Source organism: Oncorhynchus clarkii, chromosome 19 (genome assembly GCF_045791955.1).
Source record: "Oncorhynchus clarkii lewisi isolate Uvic-CL-2024 chromosome 19, UVic_Ocla_1.0, whole genome shotgun sequence".
Taxonomy (NCBI): Eukaryota; Metazoa; Chordata; class Actinopteri; order Salmoniformes; family Salmonidae; genus Oncorhynchus; species Oncorhynchus clarkii.
In genome coordinates, this window is record NC_092165.1 from 29,752,670 (window position 1) to 29,772,469 (window position 19,800).

Here is a 19,800-nt window from a genome sequence, read left to right on the forward strand (position 1 = left end):
CAACACATTACATAAACTGGAATGACACTCATTTAGGGTTGTACAAAAAGACCAATGTGAAAACCACAACATAAAATATTTTAAAACAATCCTCCTCCCCTACATTTGAATTATCACTAAAAGAGCAAAGAAGCCATTTGTTAACTGTAAAGAACCATTGAAGAGCTCAAAGGGTTCGTTGAGTCATTATGGTTCCACATAGAACCATCACCATTCCCAAAGAACTCTTGAGGAACACACATTTTTTAGTGTGTAGTGTAGGACGGCTAGTCATCTTGAAATTGTGGGAGAGACAAGAGTGAGAAACGCTTAGGTGTGTGTGTGTGTGAGAGAGAGAGAGAGAGAAAGAGAGAGAGAGAGAGCGAGAGAGAGAGAGAGAGAGAGAGAGAGAGAGAGAGAGCGCAGTTGGGAAAGATCGCTATCAGCTGAATTCATTACAGTTAACGTCTCCCATGGGTTTCAAGGGGAAAAGGCAATTCTTGCATTAGCAATAAACAATCCAATGTTAGTTGTTTATGGCTAGGAAATCGGGCTGCTTTCTTGAGAACTGCGCGCAGTCGGTTCTTTTGGGTGTACATGAAGGGGTGGGAGACAAAAGTCCCATCTCTTCGCCGAATGTAATCCTTTAATCTTTTGAAGGCAGCGCTGAACTTGGTGGCGCCTCTGAACCAGCCCGGGAGGCGAAGGACTGCTGCTGTGGCATCGCCAGCGGAGTACAGGAGTAGCGGAGCATACCGGGGATAAACTGAATCGTTGCCCGGACCAGCATGCCCCCCCACAACAACCACCCGCCTCCGGGAATTCTCGGGCAGAGCCGCTAGGACCCTGGAGTACACCAGTCAAGATGTGGAAGCCTGAAAGCCTGACAGAGTGAAAGCCTGCGCTGGGTGTCATTTACGGGGGAAACGGACCAGGGATAGTTCACCATGCCCCATGGATATACAATAAAACGACGTTCAGCATTCCTGAAAAAGGTGAAGACCATCTTACTGCCTAAAACCAGTTTTATCGCTGACATCTGGATATGCGTTATTAAATACCTACAGCGCTGTCCACTATAGCCTAATAACACTACGGTGGTAAATATACATATCTTTTAAAACTTTAGCTAAAATAGGATACATTTGATTTCACGCATATGGTTTATGTTTTACGCACAATATAGCCTATGGTTTTGTATTTTATTTCGACATGTAAAACAAGCCTATATGAAACACTGACTACATATTATTTTTAAATGTACTTTATATGTATTTTCCATTTGATTTCAAATCAAGTACTTCAAGTGAGCCGTTTCAGACAAATCTATTGGCATTGTGAGTGTCGATTTTCCTTTTTTGCGCAGCGTTTGAAATTCACCTGCGGTTCGTGACATATTGGTAATGATAAGGAACTTTTACCTACGCTGCTATTGGCAGCTGTAACTGACATTTATTTAAATTGCTGGCTATATTGACACATCGGCTCAGGATTCTATTTAAAGATGTTGCCAGTCCAGTGCTGCACCTGTATTAGGGACAGAGTTAGGTATTCACTATCCAGTTCAGAAGCTGATGATCCGTGTTACACAAAAACAAATGGTTATATATAGTGCCAAATAAGGGTTATTTGGCTTGTAACAATAGTGGAACCCTTTTTGATGCTATATAGAACCGTTTTTTGAAGGTTCTATAAAGAACCATGCTCACACGGTTCTAAATGGAACCTTTATGGTGCTATGAACCCTTTTCTACGGTTTTTATAAAGAACTATAAAAAAAGGTTCTATATAGCACAAAAAAAGGGTTCCACCATGGTTTTAACCCTTTTTAATGGTTCTTTATAGTATTTGTATTTTGCATTTATTATTGATCCCCATGAGCTGCTAACAAATCAACAGCTACTCTTCCTGAGGTCCAGCAACATAAGACAGGTACATACAGTTTCAAATACTACATGACATTACATTATATAACACCTTACCCAACACATACAGTGTATTCCCTCAGGCCACCATTCCACCACCACAAATTTACAATACAACATACATGTCCCCATGTGTAGAGTGCGTGTCTTATCATGTGTAAATGTGTCTGTGGAATAGAGTTCTATGTAGCTATGGCTCTATGTAGTACTGTGTGCCTCCCGTTGTCTATAGTACCTTTACTGAGAATGTTTTTTTTATAGAACCAATCTCAATCTCTAAGGTTCTACAGAGAACCTTATGAAGAACCATACAGGGTTCTTTTTTCTGGTTAGCCAGAAAGAAGATTATTTAAAAAAACGATTTAGTCCATAGCTCATTAGTGACACAAGGCCACATCTGAGGGTTACCTGAAACACCATTACCAGCTATAATCACTTTAGTCATATAATAGCAAAACACAACAGATTAGATAAACTGGAATGACACTCTCACTCAAGGTTGCACAAAAATAGCTGTGGGCAAACCACACCCCAGAATATTTGAATGAGCTGCCACCCCAACATTTTAATTACCACCAAAAGATGAAAGAACCCTTTTCTGTATAGCAAACAACCATTAAAGGGCTCAAAGGGTTCTTTGGGTCAGTATGGTTCCACATCGAACCGTCATCCTTCCCAAAGAACCCTTGAGGAACACTAGTTGTCAGCCAGGCTTCGTTTCCTCCTGTCCTGGCAGGGTAAAAAGTAGAGGTTTACACTACATTATCAGATAATGTCTTGGACATTTTCAATGACATTTGAGGAAATGACAGCCAGCCAGGTGTAACTTCATTACTTGTCCCCATCTCTCTTCTCTACCTTTATAATTCATGTGGTCATATCTGGATCTCTGTCCCAGAGTTGTCATGCCCATAGGAGGCACAGGGACACATACCCCTTCAGATTAGCCCAGTTTTTTCTCCCTGTAACACTACTAGCCACCTAGCAATTATATGAAGTTGGCTTTAGCTAGCCCAAATAGGTTCCCGATCTCCAAACCTCATAACTAGCTACCAAGAGGCCATTTCAGGCTATCAATCAAGTTAGAGTAGCTAGCTTCCCTAACTAGTTTAGCTGGCATGCATGCTGGCAAGGTTGGAAGACTTAAGAAAAGCAAGCAATAACTAAATGTACTGAATAAGACTCACATTCCTTTCAACCTTTAACCAAGACTTTAGCAGAGATGTAGAGAAACATATTTAGTTTCTTTAAAAAAAGAATCCCCAGTCATGAGGATACAGACAGCTAAAGAGGTATGCTTAGATATGCAGAAAAATATACATTATTTTTTTTACATAGAATTAAGCATAATGATTATGGCTATAGAATGCAGTAAAAAGCAGGTTCAGGTGTTTGAAAAATGCTAAATTCTTCAACTTCAGTTGGGAGGGGGGGGGGGGGGTAGCCCCCCTCCAGACTACCCCCCAGCCATCCTCAAGTACTATTTTTCCCCTCAGATTTTTTGGGTTGCATGACGCCCCTGCTCAGCCCATTCAGCTTTAAATATTGATACTGCTTGAGGTTGCATAGGGTAGATATCGTCAGTTATGGGAGGTGGATTGCAAGTAAATTTTTTACTGCTTGAATACAACTGAATTAGTCCACTCATGTTTAAATGTGAATCATTGTCTTTACATGGGTCGTTCTTGAATTGCAGTGGCATTTGCAACCATACACAACACATTAAAACTAATAATAGTTATGCAACAAACATGTTTTTGTTTATATTGAACTGTTTATTATTGATAAAACATAATGCAAGTCCTTTACTACAAGACTGTATACTTATTCATCGCTTAAAGTACTTAGGGCAAGCAAACAGGCTTGTCCTAGTAGTGATGTGTGGAGTTGTAGAGTTGTTTTGGGGATTTAGAGATATCTATTATTTAGAATGTTAGAAAGTGAACAAAAAAGACAAATTAAATACATATAAAATGAGCAGTATAATGTGTGTCCCTGAGTTCTATGTCATTGGTGTTAGCGCCTTGAAAATTACTCATTACAAAGATGTACAGGGACCTTGAGTCTTCTCTCTAGTGGCAAATTGTTATCGGAGGAAGGGTCTATTTTAAAGAAAATTATTAGTTAATCACACCTTTTTAGTATGTCATACATTTGAGGATTCCATTGATCATGTGGTGTGTCTAAATCCAAAGTGTCACTTAGTTTTACTAAATTTAAATGAAGGGCAATAACATTGTCAGAAAGATTATTAATCATATCACTTTAGCAAAAGATGTTTAAAGTATTGATAACCTTAGGATTTAGCATTTGTGACCTCCATTTCAGAAAATCCTAATTTACCTAAAATATCTCGTTGGTGTTACCATCATTGATGTTACCATCATTGATGTTATTACTCTTACCAGTGGCACAATGTTATCATTGTGTTAAAAATTATTAAACATCATTAAGCTACCATATTAGTTGGTTTAGAATAGGATGTATCCAAATATTTTTGCATGCTCTTTGTATCTGGTATGATGTCAACTCTCCATTTTATGTTTTAGAGCATAATCGTCATCAATGGCATATATAGGCAAATCAACTTCACTGGAGTATTGTTGCCCATGCTTTAGCTTAATTTGCAAGATTCTGTTCCCCCTCTAACTAAAACAACTGAATCACAACATTTCACATTTTAATAGAACTGACGTGTGTATGTGTATGTGTGCATGCATGTATGTGTGTTTTGAGAGAGAGACATGAAATGTAATTCTTCATGTGTATCTCTCTCTCTCTCTCTCTCTCTCTCATTACTATTGGAGGACTGTGCAGTGCTTCTTGTGAGCGCAGTGGAGCAAATCTCTGCCCATCACCGTGGCATTTGACAGATTAAACACCTCAATGCCCAGAGCCAGTGATCTCTTTAGCATCACTCACTTACTTCACCACTATTCAAAATACATTTGGGAGCTTTTCTTTATTCCTGACTCAATTTACTTGACCTATTTATTGATTGATCTATTTATTCATTTATGTATGCATCTGTTTTTCTATTTATTTCTCTCTCTCACTCTGATTATTTCATTCAGCATTTCTTGACAGCTTCAGCACATGCAGCAAAAAAATTGTTCTATACATTTTAAAAAGTTGACAATGTACAGGTAATTGCCAAAATAAAGAAAACAATTGAGTAAATTAGGGATACAAAGTCTATTGAAAGCATGTGCTTCCACACAGGTGTGGTTTCTGAGTTAATAAAGTAATTAAGATCCCTTCATGCTTAGGGTCATGTATAAAAAAAAACATTTGCCGATTCTTTTGGCTACCATGGCTAGAAGAAGAGATCTCAGTGAGTTTAAATGTGGGGTCTCAAACGTGCATTGCGAGTTTCAAATGTGTGTGTACGTGTGTGCACGCACCCGCAGCCCATTCTCCAGGCAGGAGCTCAAAATAATAAAAGGGCATTCCCCCTGATTCAATTTTGTTTTTTACTTTCATAATTAATATCTCGAGTTTGGTAACATAACAATTAGCTCTGTAGTGAACGTTTTACACAGGCCTATTTCTTTCTGCAACAAAACACATTCACTCATAATCACAAATTGTAAGCAGGCTACACTGAACAATAATATAATTGCAACATGTAAAGTGTTGGTCCCATGTTTCATGAGCTGAAATAAAAGATCCCAGAAATGTTCCATATGCAAAAAAAAGCTTATTTCTCTCAAATTTTGTGCACAAATTTGATTACATCCCTGCTAGTGAGCTTTTCTCCTTTGCCAAGATAATCCATCCACCTGACAGGTGTGGCATATGAATAAGATGATTAAACAGCATTATCATTACACAGGTGCACCTTGTGCTGGGGTCAATAAAAGGTCACTCTAAAATGTGCAGTTTTGTCACACAACACAATTCCACAGATGTCTCAAGTTTGGAGGAAAAATGCAAGTGGGATGCTAACTGCAGGAATGTCCACCAGATCTGTTGCCAGAGAATTTAATGTTAATTTCTCTACCATAAGCCGCCTCTTGCTTCGTTTTAGATAATTTGGCAGTATGTCCAATCAGCCTCACAACAGCAGACAACATGTAACCACACCAGCCCAGGACCTCCACATCTGGCTTCTTCACCAGCGGGATCATCTTAGACCAGCCATCCGGACAGTTGATGAAACTGGGTTTGCACAATCAAAAAAATTCTGCCAGAAACAGTCTCAGGGAGCTCATCTGCATGCTCGTTGTCCACACCAGGGTCTTGACCTGACTGAGGTTCGGCGTTGTAACCGACTTCAGTGGGCAAAGGCTCACCTTCAATGGCCACTGGCATGCTGATGAAGTCTGCTCTTCACGGATGAATCCCGGTTTCAACAGTACCGGGCAGATGACAGAAAGCTTTAATGGGATCATGTGGGCGAGCGGTTTGCTGATGTCAATAGAGTGTCCCATGGTTATGGAATGGGCAGGCATAAGCTTTGGACATTGAACACAATTGCATTTTATCAATGGAAATTTGAATGCACAGAGATACCATCACCTCATGTTTAAGCATGATAAGGCACAGCCCCATGTCCCAAAGATCTGTACACAATTCCTGGAAGCTGATAATGTCCCAGTTCCTCCATTGACTGCATACTCACCAGACATGTCACCCATTAAGCCTGTTTGGGATGCTCTGGGTGTGCTCTGAGACAGTGTGCTCCAGTTCCCACCATATCTAGCAACTTCACACAGCCATTTAAGAGGAGTGGGACAACATTCCACAAGCCACAATCAACAGCCTGATCAACTCTATGCGAAGGAGATGTGTCGCGCTGCATGAGGCAAATGGTGGTCACACCAGATACTGAGAGTTTTTTAGGCCCCTACTTTAGGGTATATGTGACCAACAGATGCATATCTGTATTCCCAGTCATGTGAAATCCATTGATTTGGTTCTAATTAATTTATTTCAATTGACTGATTCTCTTATATCAACTGTAAGTCTTTGAAATTGTTGCATGTTGCATTTATATTTTTGTTCAGTGTAGTTACAGTGCCTCCTATAGACATGATTGACATCAGGAGAAGAGGTTGGGCAATCAGCTGATCATTGATGTTGATGATTGATGTAAATCTTCTCTTTAGCTAGCTCTATTTCTTTTACTGATTGTTACGTCTGTATGTCTTTCTGCCTCTCTCTGCTCCACGTATCAACCAACCTGATCGAATATTGATGATGTAGGCTAAATCAAGTGTTATCAAGTGTTAATCAAATGGTATGCTGCTGTGACAGTAATGTTGATACTTAAACTGGGTAGTTAGCTACACATACTCAACCGGTGACCGCATGTCTCAAACCATGCTTGTTTGGATACCGAGTGCACAATCTCTGTACAGGGCATACTGGGAAAAAGGGGCAACTGGGACTGGGTGTGGGGTGGCAAGCTTTATGACGACTTGCGGGCAGTGAGTTGATTATACCACCAGCAAAGGGGCATGTGTTCTGCACAGGTAGAGCCTATCTGAGCGTATGTGTGTCTCAGTCACCAGATCTCAACCCAATTTAACTCTTATGGGAGACTCTGGAGCAGTGCCTGAGACAGCGTTTTCCACCATCATCAGCAAACACCAAAGTATTGAATTTCTCAGGAAAGAATGGTGTCCCTTCCCTCCAATGGAGTTCCAAACACTTGTAGAATATATGCCAAGGCACATTGAAGCTGTTCTGGTGGCCCAACGCCCTAAGACACTTTATGTTGGTATTTTCTTTATTTTGGCAGTTGGGGAGTAACGGATTACAAAAAAACAGTAACTGTATTCCGTTACGTTTCCAGCCAAAATATTGTAATCAGATTACAGATACTTTTGAAAATTATTACTTTTAAATTCAGAATGTATGTTTGCGAAGGAAAAATTGTTGAGACTTCTGTTTTTTTCAATGACTTTCAAATCAGCATTGAAAAAATGTGTAAGTTTATGTTTGTTCCACCTGAGCGAGTCTGACCACAAGTCAGAGATCACTATGACGACACACCAAATGTGTTCAATGGATCACGAGAAAAGAAAGGAATAGGCTTTTGTAGGCTACAGTCCATGCTATGTCTTCCAATGGTGCGACTGCTGTCGGGATCCAAAGAGTATCCAACTTGAATAAACACTTGGGGGTAAGGATGACAGGAGTGGTGTAGTCCACGGCGATACGGATATGACTTATTATTGATATCTACATAGCGCATTGATGTGAATCACAATGCAGCTCTCTCATTTAGCTATTTGAGCCTTTTAGATTGTGGTTGTTGTGGATGGCTGCTCACAAATCTTTCTGTGTATTTCAACCCATTAATGGTTGAATTGAAGAAGTTGAAGCTGCTTATCAATCATAGTTTTTGAAACCAGTGGACAGCCAGTAAAAATGCACTCTTGCAACAGTTGCATAGTGCAGATCCAAGCCTACGGAATAAAATGGGTATTTTATTGCTCAATCTAATTCATGCTGATAAACAAAATAATTCATAGGCCTAATTGACACATGCTCAAACTCGCACACTTTTTTTATAGAATTAAAAAGGGGCAATCTGCAGTTGCTACATCAATTTTTTTGACTTATAAAATTATATATATTTATATATAACCCTTGAATGAATGTGTGTCAAAACTTTTGATTGGTATAGTACATACAGTACCAGTCAAATGTTTTGACACACCTACTCATTCAAGGGGTTTTCTTATTTTTTACTTTATACTATTTTCTATTTTGTAGAATAAAAGTGACATCAAAACTTGGAAATAACACATATGGAATCATGTAGTAACCCAAAAAGTTTTCAAGCTAATCAAAATTAATGTTATATTTGAGATTCTTCAAAGTAGCCTCCCATTAAGTTGATGACAGCTTTGCACACTCTTGGCATTCTATCAACCAGCTTCATGAGATAGTTTCCTGGAATGCATTTCAATTAACAGGTGTGCCTTCTTTAAAGTTAATTTGCAGAATTGATTTCCTTCTTAATGTGTTTGAGCCAATCAGTGTGTTGTGACAAGGTAGGGGTGGTATACAGAAGATAGCCCTATTTGGTACAAGACCAAGTCCATATTATGGCAAGAACAGCTGAAATAAGCAAAGAGAAATGACTGTACCTCATCACTTTAAGACATGAATGTCAGTCAATTCAGAACATTTCTAGAACTTTGAAAGTTTCTTCAAGTGCAGTCGCAAAAACTATGATGCGCTGTGATGAAACTGGCTCTCATGAGGACCGCCACAGGAAAGGAAGACCCAGAGTTACCTATGCTGCAGAGGATAATTTTATTATATTTGACCGTCCTTGTAAATTGCAGCCAAAATAAATTCTTCACGGAGTTCAAGTAACAGACACATCTCAAAATCAACTGTTCAGAGGAGACTGCGTGAATCAGGCCTTCATGGTCGAATTTCTGCAAAGAAACCACTACTAAAGGACATCAATAAGAAGAAGAGACATGCTTGGGCCAGGAAACACGAGCAATGGACAGTAGACCTGTGGAAATCTGTCTTTGGTCTGATGAGTCCACATTTGAGATTTTTCGTTCCAAATGCTGTGTCTTTGTGAGACACAGAGTAGATGAACAGATGATCTCCACATGTGTCGTTCCCACTGTGAAGCATGGAGGCAGAGGTGTGATGGTTTGATGGTGCTTTGCTGGTGACACTGTCAGTTATTTATTTAGAATTCAAGGAACACGTAACCAGCATGGCTACCACAGCAATCTGCAGCGATACGCCATCCCATCTGGTTTGCGCTTAGTCGGACAAGCATTTGTTTTTCAACAGGACAATGACTCAACACACCTCCAGGATGCGTAAGGGCTATTTGACCAAGGAGAGTGATGGACTGCTGCATCAGATGAATTGGCCTCCACACTCACCCAACCTCAACCCAATTGAGATTGTTTGGGATGTTTTGCTTTGGACTGCAGAGTGAAGGAAAAGCAGTGAACATGTGCTCAGCATATGTGGGAACTACTTCAAGACTGTTTGAAAAGTATTCCAGATGAAGCTTGTTAAGAAAATGCCAAGCGTCTGCAAAGCTTTCATCAAGGCAAAGGCTGGCTATTTGGAGTATCTCAAATACAGTGGGACAAAAAAGTATTTAGTCAGCCACCAATTGTCCAAGTTCTCCCACTTAAAAAGATGAGAGAGGCCTGTAATTTTCATCATAGGTACACTTGAACTATGACAGATAAAATGAGAAAAAAAACCCAGAAAATTTCATTGTAGGATTTATGAATTAATTTGCAAATTATGGTGGAAAATATGTATTTGGTCACCTACAAAAGTTTCTCAATACTTTGTTATATACCCTTTGTTGGCAATGACAGAGGTTAAATGTTTTCTGTAAGTACAATTTTGGCCCATTACTCCATGCAGATCGCCTCTAGAGCAGTGATGTTTTGGGGCTGTTGTTGGGCAACACGGACTTTCAACTCCCTCCAAAGATTTTCTATGGGGTTGAGATCTGGAGACTGGCTAGGCCACTCCAGGACCTTGAAATGCTTCTTACGAAGCCAATCCTTCGTTGCCCGGGCGGTGTGTTTGGGATCATTGTCATGCTGAAAGTCCCAGCCACGTTTAATCTTCAATGACCTTGCTGATGGAAGGAGGTTTTCACTCAAAATCTCACGATACATGGCCCCATTCATTCTTTCCTTTACACGGATCAGTCGTCCTGGTCCCTTTGCAGAAAAACAGACCCAAAGCATGATGTTTCCACCCCCATGCTTCACAGTAGGTATGGTGTTCTTTGGATGCAACTCCGCATTATTTGTCCTCCAAACACAACATGTTGAGTTTTTACCAAAAAGTTATATTTTGGTTTCATCTGATCATATGACATTCTCCCAATCTTCTTCTGGATCATCCAAATACTCTCTAGCAAACTTCAGACGGGCCTGGACATGTACTGGCTTAAGCAGGGGGACACATCTGGCACTGCAGGATTTGAATTCCTGGCGGCGTAGTGTGTTACTGATGGTAGGCTTTGTTACTTTGGTCCCTGCTCTCTGCAGGTCATTCACTAGGGTTAGGTCCCCCCGTATGGTTCTGGGATTTTTGCTCACCGTTCTTGTGATCATTTTGACCCCACGGGGTGAGATCTTGCGTGGAGCCCCAGATCAAGGGAGATTATCAGTGGTCTTGTATGTCTTCCATTTCCTAATAATTGCTCCCACAGTTGATTTCTTCAAACCAAGCTGCTTGCCTATTGCAGATTCAGTCTTCGCAGCCTGGTGCAGGTCTACAATTTTGTTTCTGCTGTCCTTTGACAGCTCTTTGGTCTTGGCCGTAGTGGAGTTTGGAGTGTGACTGTTTGAGGTTGTGGACAGGTGTCTTTTATACTGATAACAAGTTCAAACAGGTGCCATTAATACAGGCAATGAGTGGAGGACAGAGGAGCCTTTTAAAGAAGAAGTTACAGGTCTGTGAGAGCCAGAAATCGTGCTTGTTTGTAGGTGAACAAATACTTATTTTCCACCATAATTTGCAAATAAATTCATTAAAAATCCTACAATGTGATTTACTGGATTTTTTTCTCATTTTGTCTGTCATAGTTGAAGTGTACCTATGATGAAAATTACAGGCCTCTCTCATCTTTTTAAGTGGGAGAACTTACTTTTTTGCCCCACTGCATATATAAAACAAATGTTTAACACTTTTTTGGTTCTACATGATGTGTTATTTCATAGTTTTGAAGTCTTCACTATTATTCTACAATGTAGAAAATAGTAAAAATAAAGACAAACCCTTGAATGAGTAGGTGTGACCCAACATTTTTTACTCGTACTGTATATACAGTTGAAGTCGGAAGTTTACAAACACTTAGGTTGGAGTCAGTTAAAACTAGTTTTTCAACTACTCCACAAATGTCTTGTTAACAAACTATAGTTTGGGCAAGTTAGTTAGGACATCTACTTTGTGAATGACACAAGTCATTTTTCCAACAACTGTTTACAGACAGATATTTCACTTATAATTCACTGTATCACAATTCCAGTGGGTCAGAAGTTTACATACACTAAGTTGACTCTGCCTTTAAACAGCTTGGAAAATTCCAGAAAGTTATGTCATGGCTTTAGAAGATTTCTGATAGGCTAATTGACATCATTTGATAGGAGACAGAACGCGTCTTCTTCCTGAGCGGTATGACGGCTGCGTGGTCCCAGGGTGTTTATACTTGCGTACTATTGTTTGTACAGATGAACATGGTACCTTCAGGCGTTTGTAAATTGCACCCAAGGATGAACCAGATTTGTGGAGATCTACAATACAATTTGTCTGAGGTCTTGGCTGGTTTCTTTTGATTTTCCCTTGATGTCAAGCAATGAAGTACTGAGTTTGAAGGTAGATCTTGAAATACATCCACAGGTACACCTCAAATGATGTCAATTAGCCTATCAGAATCTTCTAAAGGCATGACATAATTTTCTGGAATTTTTACTGATAAAAAATGTGGACAGGTAACTAGTAACTATAATGGATTACATTTAGAAAGTGACCTAGCCAACCCTGTTTATACTGAATGTTATTAGATCTTCAACCAAAACCTAATATTAGATAAAGGGAACCTGAGTTTACAGATAACCCCCCAAAAAGTATACTTATTTATTTAATTAACACCCTGTGTGAAAAAATGTATTGCCCCCTTACACTCAATAATGTATTGTACCACCTTTAGCTCCAATGACTACAACCATTGTTTAAAGCTTTATTTGACTAGGCAAGCCAATTAAGATCAAATTCTTACTTACAATGACAGCCTACCAGGGAAAAGTGGATTAACTGCCTTGTTCAGAGGCAGAACGACAGATTTTTACCATATCAGCTCAGGGATTTGATCCAGCAACCTTTTGGTTACTGGCCCAATGCTCTAAACTCTAGGCTACCTGCCACCCCAAATGCTCGCTGTAGTTGTATGTATTCTCTCACATCGCTGTGGAAGAATTTTGATTTCATTTCCAGTCCTGCCACAAAATCTCAATTGGGATTAGGTCTGGACTTTGACTAGGCCATGCCAAATCTTAAAATGTGCTGCTTTTTAACCATTTTTATGTAGACTTGATTATTTGTTTTGGGGCGACAGGTAGCCTAGAGCATTGTGACCGAAAGGTTGCAAGATCAAATCCCAAAGCTTACAAAGTTAAAAATATATAATAATTCATTAATAATTATAATACATTTTTAAAAATAATAATCTGTCGTTCTGCCCCTGAACAAGGCAGTTAACCCATTGTTCCTATGCCGTCATTGAACATAAGAATTTGTTCTTAACTGACTTGCCTAGTTAAATAAAGATACAAAATAAAATGTTTTTGGGATCATTGTTTTGCTGCATGACCCAACTGTGCTTCAAGCTTCACCTCACAGATGTATGGCCTGACGTTATCCTGTAGAATCCTTGATACAGAGCAGAATTTAATGTTCCTTCTATTAAGGCAAGTCGTCCAGGTCCTGAGGCAGCAAAGCATCTCCAAACCATCATACTACCACCACCATGCTTGACCATTGGTATGAGGTTTTTACTGTGGAATGCAGTGTTTGGCTTTTGCCAGACAAAATGGGACCCATTTGTCTAAAAAGTTGACTGAAGTTTGCCAGAAAAAACCTGGGAGCACCTGGATGATCATCAAGACTCTTGGAAAAATGTTCTATGGACAGATGAGTCAAAAGTATAACTGCTCTGTATCAGATAATTCTACAGGAGAATGTCAGGCCATCTGTCTGTGAGCTGAAACGCAGCTGGGTTATGCAACCAGACAATGATCCAAAACATACAATAAAGTCTACATGAAAATGGCTAAAAAACAACAAATTTTACATTTAGGAATGGCCTAATCAAAAGACCAGACATAATCCCAATTGAGATGTTGTGGCAGGACTTGAAGCGAGCAGTTCATGCTTGAAAACCAACAAATATTTCTGAGTTAAAGCAATTCTGCATGCAAGTGTGGGCCAAAATTCCCCCACAGCGACATGAGTGACTGATCAACAACTACAGGAAGTGTTTGGTTGGAGTCCTTGCAGCTAAAGGTGGCACAACCAGTTATTGAGTGTAAGGGGGCAATTACTTTTTTTGCACAGGATCATTGGGTGTTGCATAAATTTGTTTATGAAATAAATGAAATGAGTATGTAATTGTTGTGTTATTTGATCACTCAGGTTACCTTTATCTAATAGGTTTTGGTTGAAGATCTGATAACATTCAGTATCAAAAATATGCAAAAGTAGAGAAAATTAGAAAGGGGGAAAAATACTTTTTCACAGCACTGAAAATGCGCAACTCCACACAATAATGTTTCCATTGTTCCATTATTATATGGCCAAAATTGGATTAAACCTACAATGCTTCATGGACATTTTCATTGACACTTCTACCTGTGATTCATTTGTAAAACTATGCTACAGATCACAATGGCCAGCTGTTTCATGACGTAATTACAGCTGTAAGGAAACTGTCATGTAAAGTGTTACATTATTTTTTACAACAAGAGCATTATTCAACATTCACTGTTTTATATAACATCCACTGCTGCAACACATGTCTGGTGAAGGATATGAAATAAGTGTGTCTATCAGATTTACCATCCACTAGTCTGTCAACATGATATTGTTGAAAAGCACAAGTCTGGTAAACTGTTGTTGATAGATATGCTTCACAAGATGTGATGCATAAGTCAATTCATGTTGAGTCTGTTCTCTCTAATTTACAATGCTGCACTTTGTATTTGAGGGATAGAAATTGAAGTCTTCCTTTCTGTTAATTTAGAGGGAAAGCATGCATTCTAAGATCATCCAACTGATTTCTCCATTTGTCTCTTTGAAAATAGGCCTCTGGATCCAAATGTCAATTCCAACGGAGGCAGCATCAGTCTGGGCCCAGCCGTGTGTAACGTGAGCGAGTGAAACAACGAGAGAGTGAAAGACAGAGAGAGAGGAAGAGAAGGAGAAGGAGGGGTCTCTCCGATGATAACCCTGAGTGTACCATACATGGCTCTCTGGTAGCCACCATTTTAAATTGGCCCTTACAGTGCACTGCGGCGGCTGACTGAGAGTGAAAATGTGATGAGCTTTGCTATCATCCCCCGTAGCGAGCTAGTGAGTGTGGATGGCGGCCGGTGAAGGAGGCACATTGCTTAATGAGACCATTGCTCTTGTGTTAGGACGCTTAGGACAGGCAATTACGGAGGAATTACCACCAGAGGCCTTCTCCAGCGCTGCTGCCGCTCCACCACTGCTTACTGCTGGAGCAGCAAACTAAGCATTCACAGCTGGTTACAGAACTTTTTTTATTCGGGTGGATTTTTACTATTTTTGTTCTTTTTTTCCCTTTTTTGCTACTGGCTGTTGTGATTGTCATTTGTCGTTCTTTTAACGACAGCTCCATCAGTTCTGACCTGTCGTTTATAATGGAGCTACATCCATTGCGCGTGTGGAATAAGGACTGGGCCTCTTTCCTCAGGCCATGGATACCCATACTGCTGGGCCTGCACATGCAGTTCTACCGGGCGTCTGGCTCAAGCTGCCCAGAGGAGTGCCGCTGTGACAGGACCTTTGTTTACTGCAACGAGAGGAGCCTGACCTCGGTGCCTCTAGGGATCGGAGAGGGCTACAAGACCCTCTACCTCCACAACAACCAGATCAACAATGCCGGCTTCCCCTCTGAGCTTCACAACGTCGCCTCCGTGGAGACTGTCTATCTCTATGGTAACCAGCTGGACGAGTTTCCCATCAACCTACCCAAGAATGTACGGGTACTGCACCTGCAGGAGAACAACATCCAGACCATCTCCAGGGCCGCGCTGGCTCAGCTGCTGTGGCTGGAGGAGCTCCACCTGGACGATAACTCTATCTCCACAGTTGGGGTGGAAGAAGGGGCATTCAGGGAGGCCGTCAGCCTTAAGATGCTCTTCCTCACCAAGAACCACCTGAGCAGTGTCCCTATTGGTCTCCCTGAGGACCTCAAAGAGTTGCGATTGGACGAGAACCGGATTGCAGTGATCACCGAGGAGGCGCTCAGGAATGTGACGAGGTTAGAGCGCCTCCTGCTGGACGGGAACCTGCTGACGGATGAGGGTGTGGCCCCTGGAACCTTCCAGGACCTGGTGACACTACGGGAGCTGTCTCTGGCGCGGAACTCCCTCACCTACCCACCCCCGCTTCTCCCAGGGGATGTTCTGGTGAAGCTGAACTTTCAGGATAATCAGATGAATGAGATCCCTGTGACGGCCTTCGCGGGGCTGAGAAAGCTGGAGAGGCTAGATATTTCCAACAACCAGCTGCAGTCCCTGACAGAGGGGGTCTTTGATGGCCTCGTCAGCCTCAGACAGCTCACTGTTCGTAACAACCTTTGGCTGTGTGACTGCAGCATTAACTGGGTCATACTGTGGTTAAAGTCTCTGCCAGTCTCCCTCAACGTGCGCGGCTTCATGTGCCAGAAGCCCGAAACTGTCCGGGGCATGGTAATCAGAGAGCTGAACACCGAGCTTATCCAGTGCCCTCGCAGCACCACGGCTGCCCTGCTGCCCACCCACTTGCCCCCCACCTCGCCAGGCCTCACCACCCACTTCCCTCCCTCCTCCACAGGCTACCCCTCAGACACAGAGTCTCTCTCTCCCCCATCCAGGCTCCCCTTCTCACCCACACATAACCCCCCTCTCCTCCCCTCCTCCCCTTCCAGAGATGGGGAACAGAGGACTAACCTGCCGCCCCTGGACCCTGAGCGGGAGACCCTGCAGATCAAGTTCACCATACTCAATGGTTCAGCCATCCACGTCAGCTGGGTGGCCTCCTTTCCTGTCACAGCCTACAAGGTCACCTGGGCCAAGATGGGTCCCAGCCTGTCGGGAGACACAGTGAGGGAGAGGATGGTGGGAGGGGAGCACCGGGGCATACGTTTGGTCAACCTCAAGCCTAAGTCCACCTACCGGATCTGTGTCATCCCCTTAGACGTGTTCAATAACTACCGGCCAAAGGATGATACAGTGTGTTCAGAGGCTGTGACTAAGCCGGTCTCCTATGGCCAAGGTAATAATACAGGGCCACCGGGGCCGGAGCAGGCCACCCAGCAGGACCCCAGTTCTCCCTTTCTTCTGGCTGGCCTCATCGGAGGGGCCGTGATCGTAGTTCTGGTGCTTCTCCTTAGCATATTCTGCTGGCACATGCACAAGAAGGGTCGGTCGTCCTCAGCCAAGTGGAAATACAATAAGGGCAGGAGAAAAGACGACTACTGCGAGGCAGGAACCAAAAAGGATAACTCTATACTGGAAATGACTGAGACCAGCTTCCAGATAGCGTCCCTGAACAACGAGCAGCTCCTCAAGGGAGACTACCGCATACAGCCCATTTATACCCCTAATGGGGGCATTGGCTTCAGAGACTGCCCTCTGGGAAGCAATAGCACAGTATACTGCAAGAACAATGTTCAAGCAGACGCAGACTTTTGCCGTACATGATGGTTTTGCATAGCAGAGTGTTATAGAACCCCCTTTGTATTAACAAATACACTTAACTACATACAGTACACTGAAAAGTATATTTCAAAGACCTCTGTGTCTGCAATGTAATTTATACACCGGCTGGGCTATAATGTTGAATTCAGCTAACTTTTATATTCCCTTAGTAAAAAATGCTAATTGATTTATAAGTTATTTATTTCTCAAAGTTGTGTAACTCGGTTCTGTGCAGACAGTTCTTTACAATCAGAGCTTTCTCTCATCATCTTATATTTTGAGCTCCATAAAGATTGGGCCATGTGGAAGTCATATGACAGTCAGACGGTCTACTCATTCCTATAAAAATAGCCTAGCCAGTAATGAGTCTAACATGCACAATGTCCATAACAGATAGCTACATCCCATGTTTCGGCAATGGAAATGAAAACAAAAAGGGTTTAAATCATAGACTTGATGTGACAGAGAGAACCAACCATTCAGGAAATGAGCTTTGGGGATAAATATTTTCCCACAGTAAGGATTTGAGAGAGAATGGGAGAGAGTATAGGAAGGAGGGAGGAAGGGGAGGGAAAGAGAGAGGGAAAGAGGGAGAGAATCTGTTCATTCAAATGCACCACAAGAGGGCAGAATTTTTCAATATTGTCAATGATTCATTCATGATTCTTGATCTTTTTATTTGCTTGGACATTGCTGAGTACTGAATAGTAGTTCTGCCTATGTAAGTAATACTGCAGTGAGTGTCTCTCTTTCATCATCTCATCTACATAACAAAGACACATTTCTATGAACACAGTTTTGAGAAGTGTTGGTCAAATGGATGCATGGATTCCAGGGCTGGTAGACATAAAGTGTCTCCGATTAGATGTGCTGATCTAGGATCACGTCCCCCTCTGTCATCTTATACAAAATTGGCTACACTGATCCTAGATCAGCACTCCTATTCTGAGATGCTTGATACATGCGGCGTCTGATTCAAGTATTTATTTCAGTAACAACACATGGTTATGTTGTTGGCCAGTGGTCATTCACCACAACCTGGAAATACTGTTCATGAAATGGTAGTAGGCTACTGTAGTTATGGAGTTTGTTGAACCTTTTGATTGTTTCCCAAGCTGTTTAAAAAACAGCTTGACTCAGCAAATCATGCACAGGTCATAAGTTTGCATCTTATGCTTTCCAAAAAAAACGAAAATTAAAGCATAAGGAAGCTGTACGTCGTATAGTTGAGAATGAAAGATCAACAAGCACATCTGTCAAGATAGTTGGATACGAAGCAACTATCTGAGTTTATGTTCAGCAAAAAAAATATGTTATGGTAATATATATGTGCCTTGAAATGATCAGCTCATAATGTAAGGTCTTTTGAATCCATGTGTTTTCTGCACAAAAGTGTAATGTAAATACATTCAATTGACATTGAATTGTTGTTGGAAAAAAATGGATTGCCTCGTATTTGATTATTTATTTGTATCTTGTTGCTTTATCAATCTTATCGCATCTCTTTATCACTTAAGAAATGTTTTATCTGTGATGCTACGGTCTTCTCTGGGAGAAATACACAAATTATGTAGAGAGTCTATATCATCGATGCTTTGAGTTATTTTTCTACCAAAATGTGTCCTCAGCTCTCACAAAAGTCGGGCCCTAAGTTGGAAGGGACACGTGCAGGCTGGATAATAAATGTTTTCAAAAAATAAGTCAAACAATGAATGGTACCCTTGAGAACAAATTCTGAGATGATGATACTGCAATTTGTTTGTCACAAAATGTATTGTGTCCCATATCAAATCGCTTGTCTAGGGAATGTGGAACATTGAGGGAAGGCTTTTATATCTCTAACATTCCAAAATGATATAGATTACTGTAGTAAGTTGCATCCCTCATCCTCAGACATTTTGTCAACCTCTGACATTCCATTTCATGAAGCTTCTATTCTAGCATCTATTTTTTAACGAGTCTCTAGTCTAGTGAAAGGTCATTTATACTTTAGCCAAACTCTGCCCGCACTGAAGATCAGACAGACTTGTAGTCCATTTTGGCTCTCTGCCACCTTTTCTACTGATGGCTGCAATTACATGATCCGATACCGATCCAGGTCATGGCTAGGCTGTTTTCCTCATTAGTCTTGAGCTGTGAGTCTTTGTGTGTGTCACACATGGGGATGTGTGAAATGTACTCCTCAGCCTGAAGTGTCACTTCTTGCGCCAGCGGATAGCTAGCTTTTCACGAGGCGCCGACTGGTAAAATGCTTCAGGAGGGCGGTCATGTGTGTTAGCAAGGCAGAGGTCCTGAGTTTGCGTCAGGTATGGGCTGAATCTGGAAGAATTGGTACTCGCTAAGCAATCAGCATGACGTCCTTTACATGTGTACACAGTTTACTGTAGTGTGTGTGTACACACATATTCTCCCGTGATTCCTCTTGAGAGCAGAGGAATGAATTAGGTGTA

General features: G+C 41.3%; 1 protein-coding gene across 1 annotated transcript; it reads left to right on the forward strand.

Moving 5' to 3' along the window:
- Window positions 1-432: 432 nt before the first annotated feature.
- Window positions 433-19,047, forward strand: LOC139374202 (leucine-rich repeat transmembrane protein FLRT2-like). The gene is made up of 2 exons (XM_071115221.1): window positions 433-974; window positions 14,729-19,047. Exon 2 carries the CDS (start codon window positions 15,308-15,310, stop codon window positions 17,351-17,353), a length of 2,046 nt encoding a protein of 681 aa, XP_070971322.1. The 5' UTR covers window positions 433-974; window positions 14,729-15,307; the 3' UTR covers window positions 17,354-19,047.
- The last annotated feature ends 753 nt before the right edge of the window (window positions 19,048-19,800 follow it).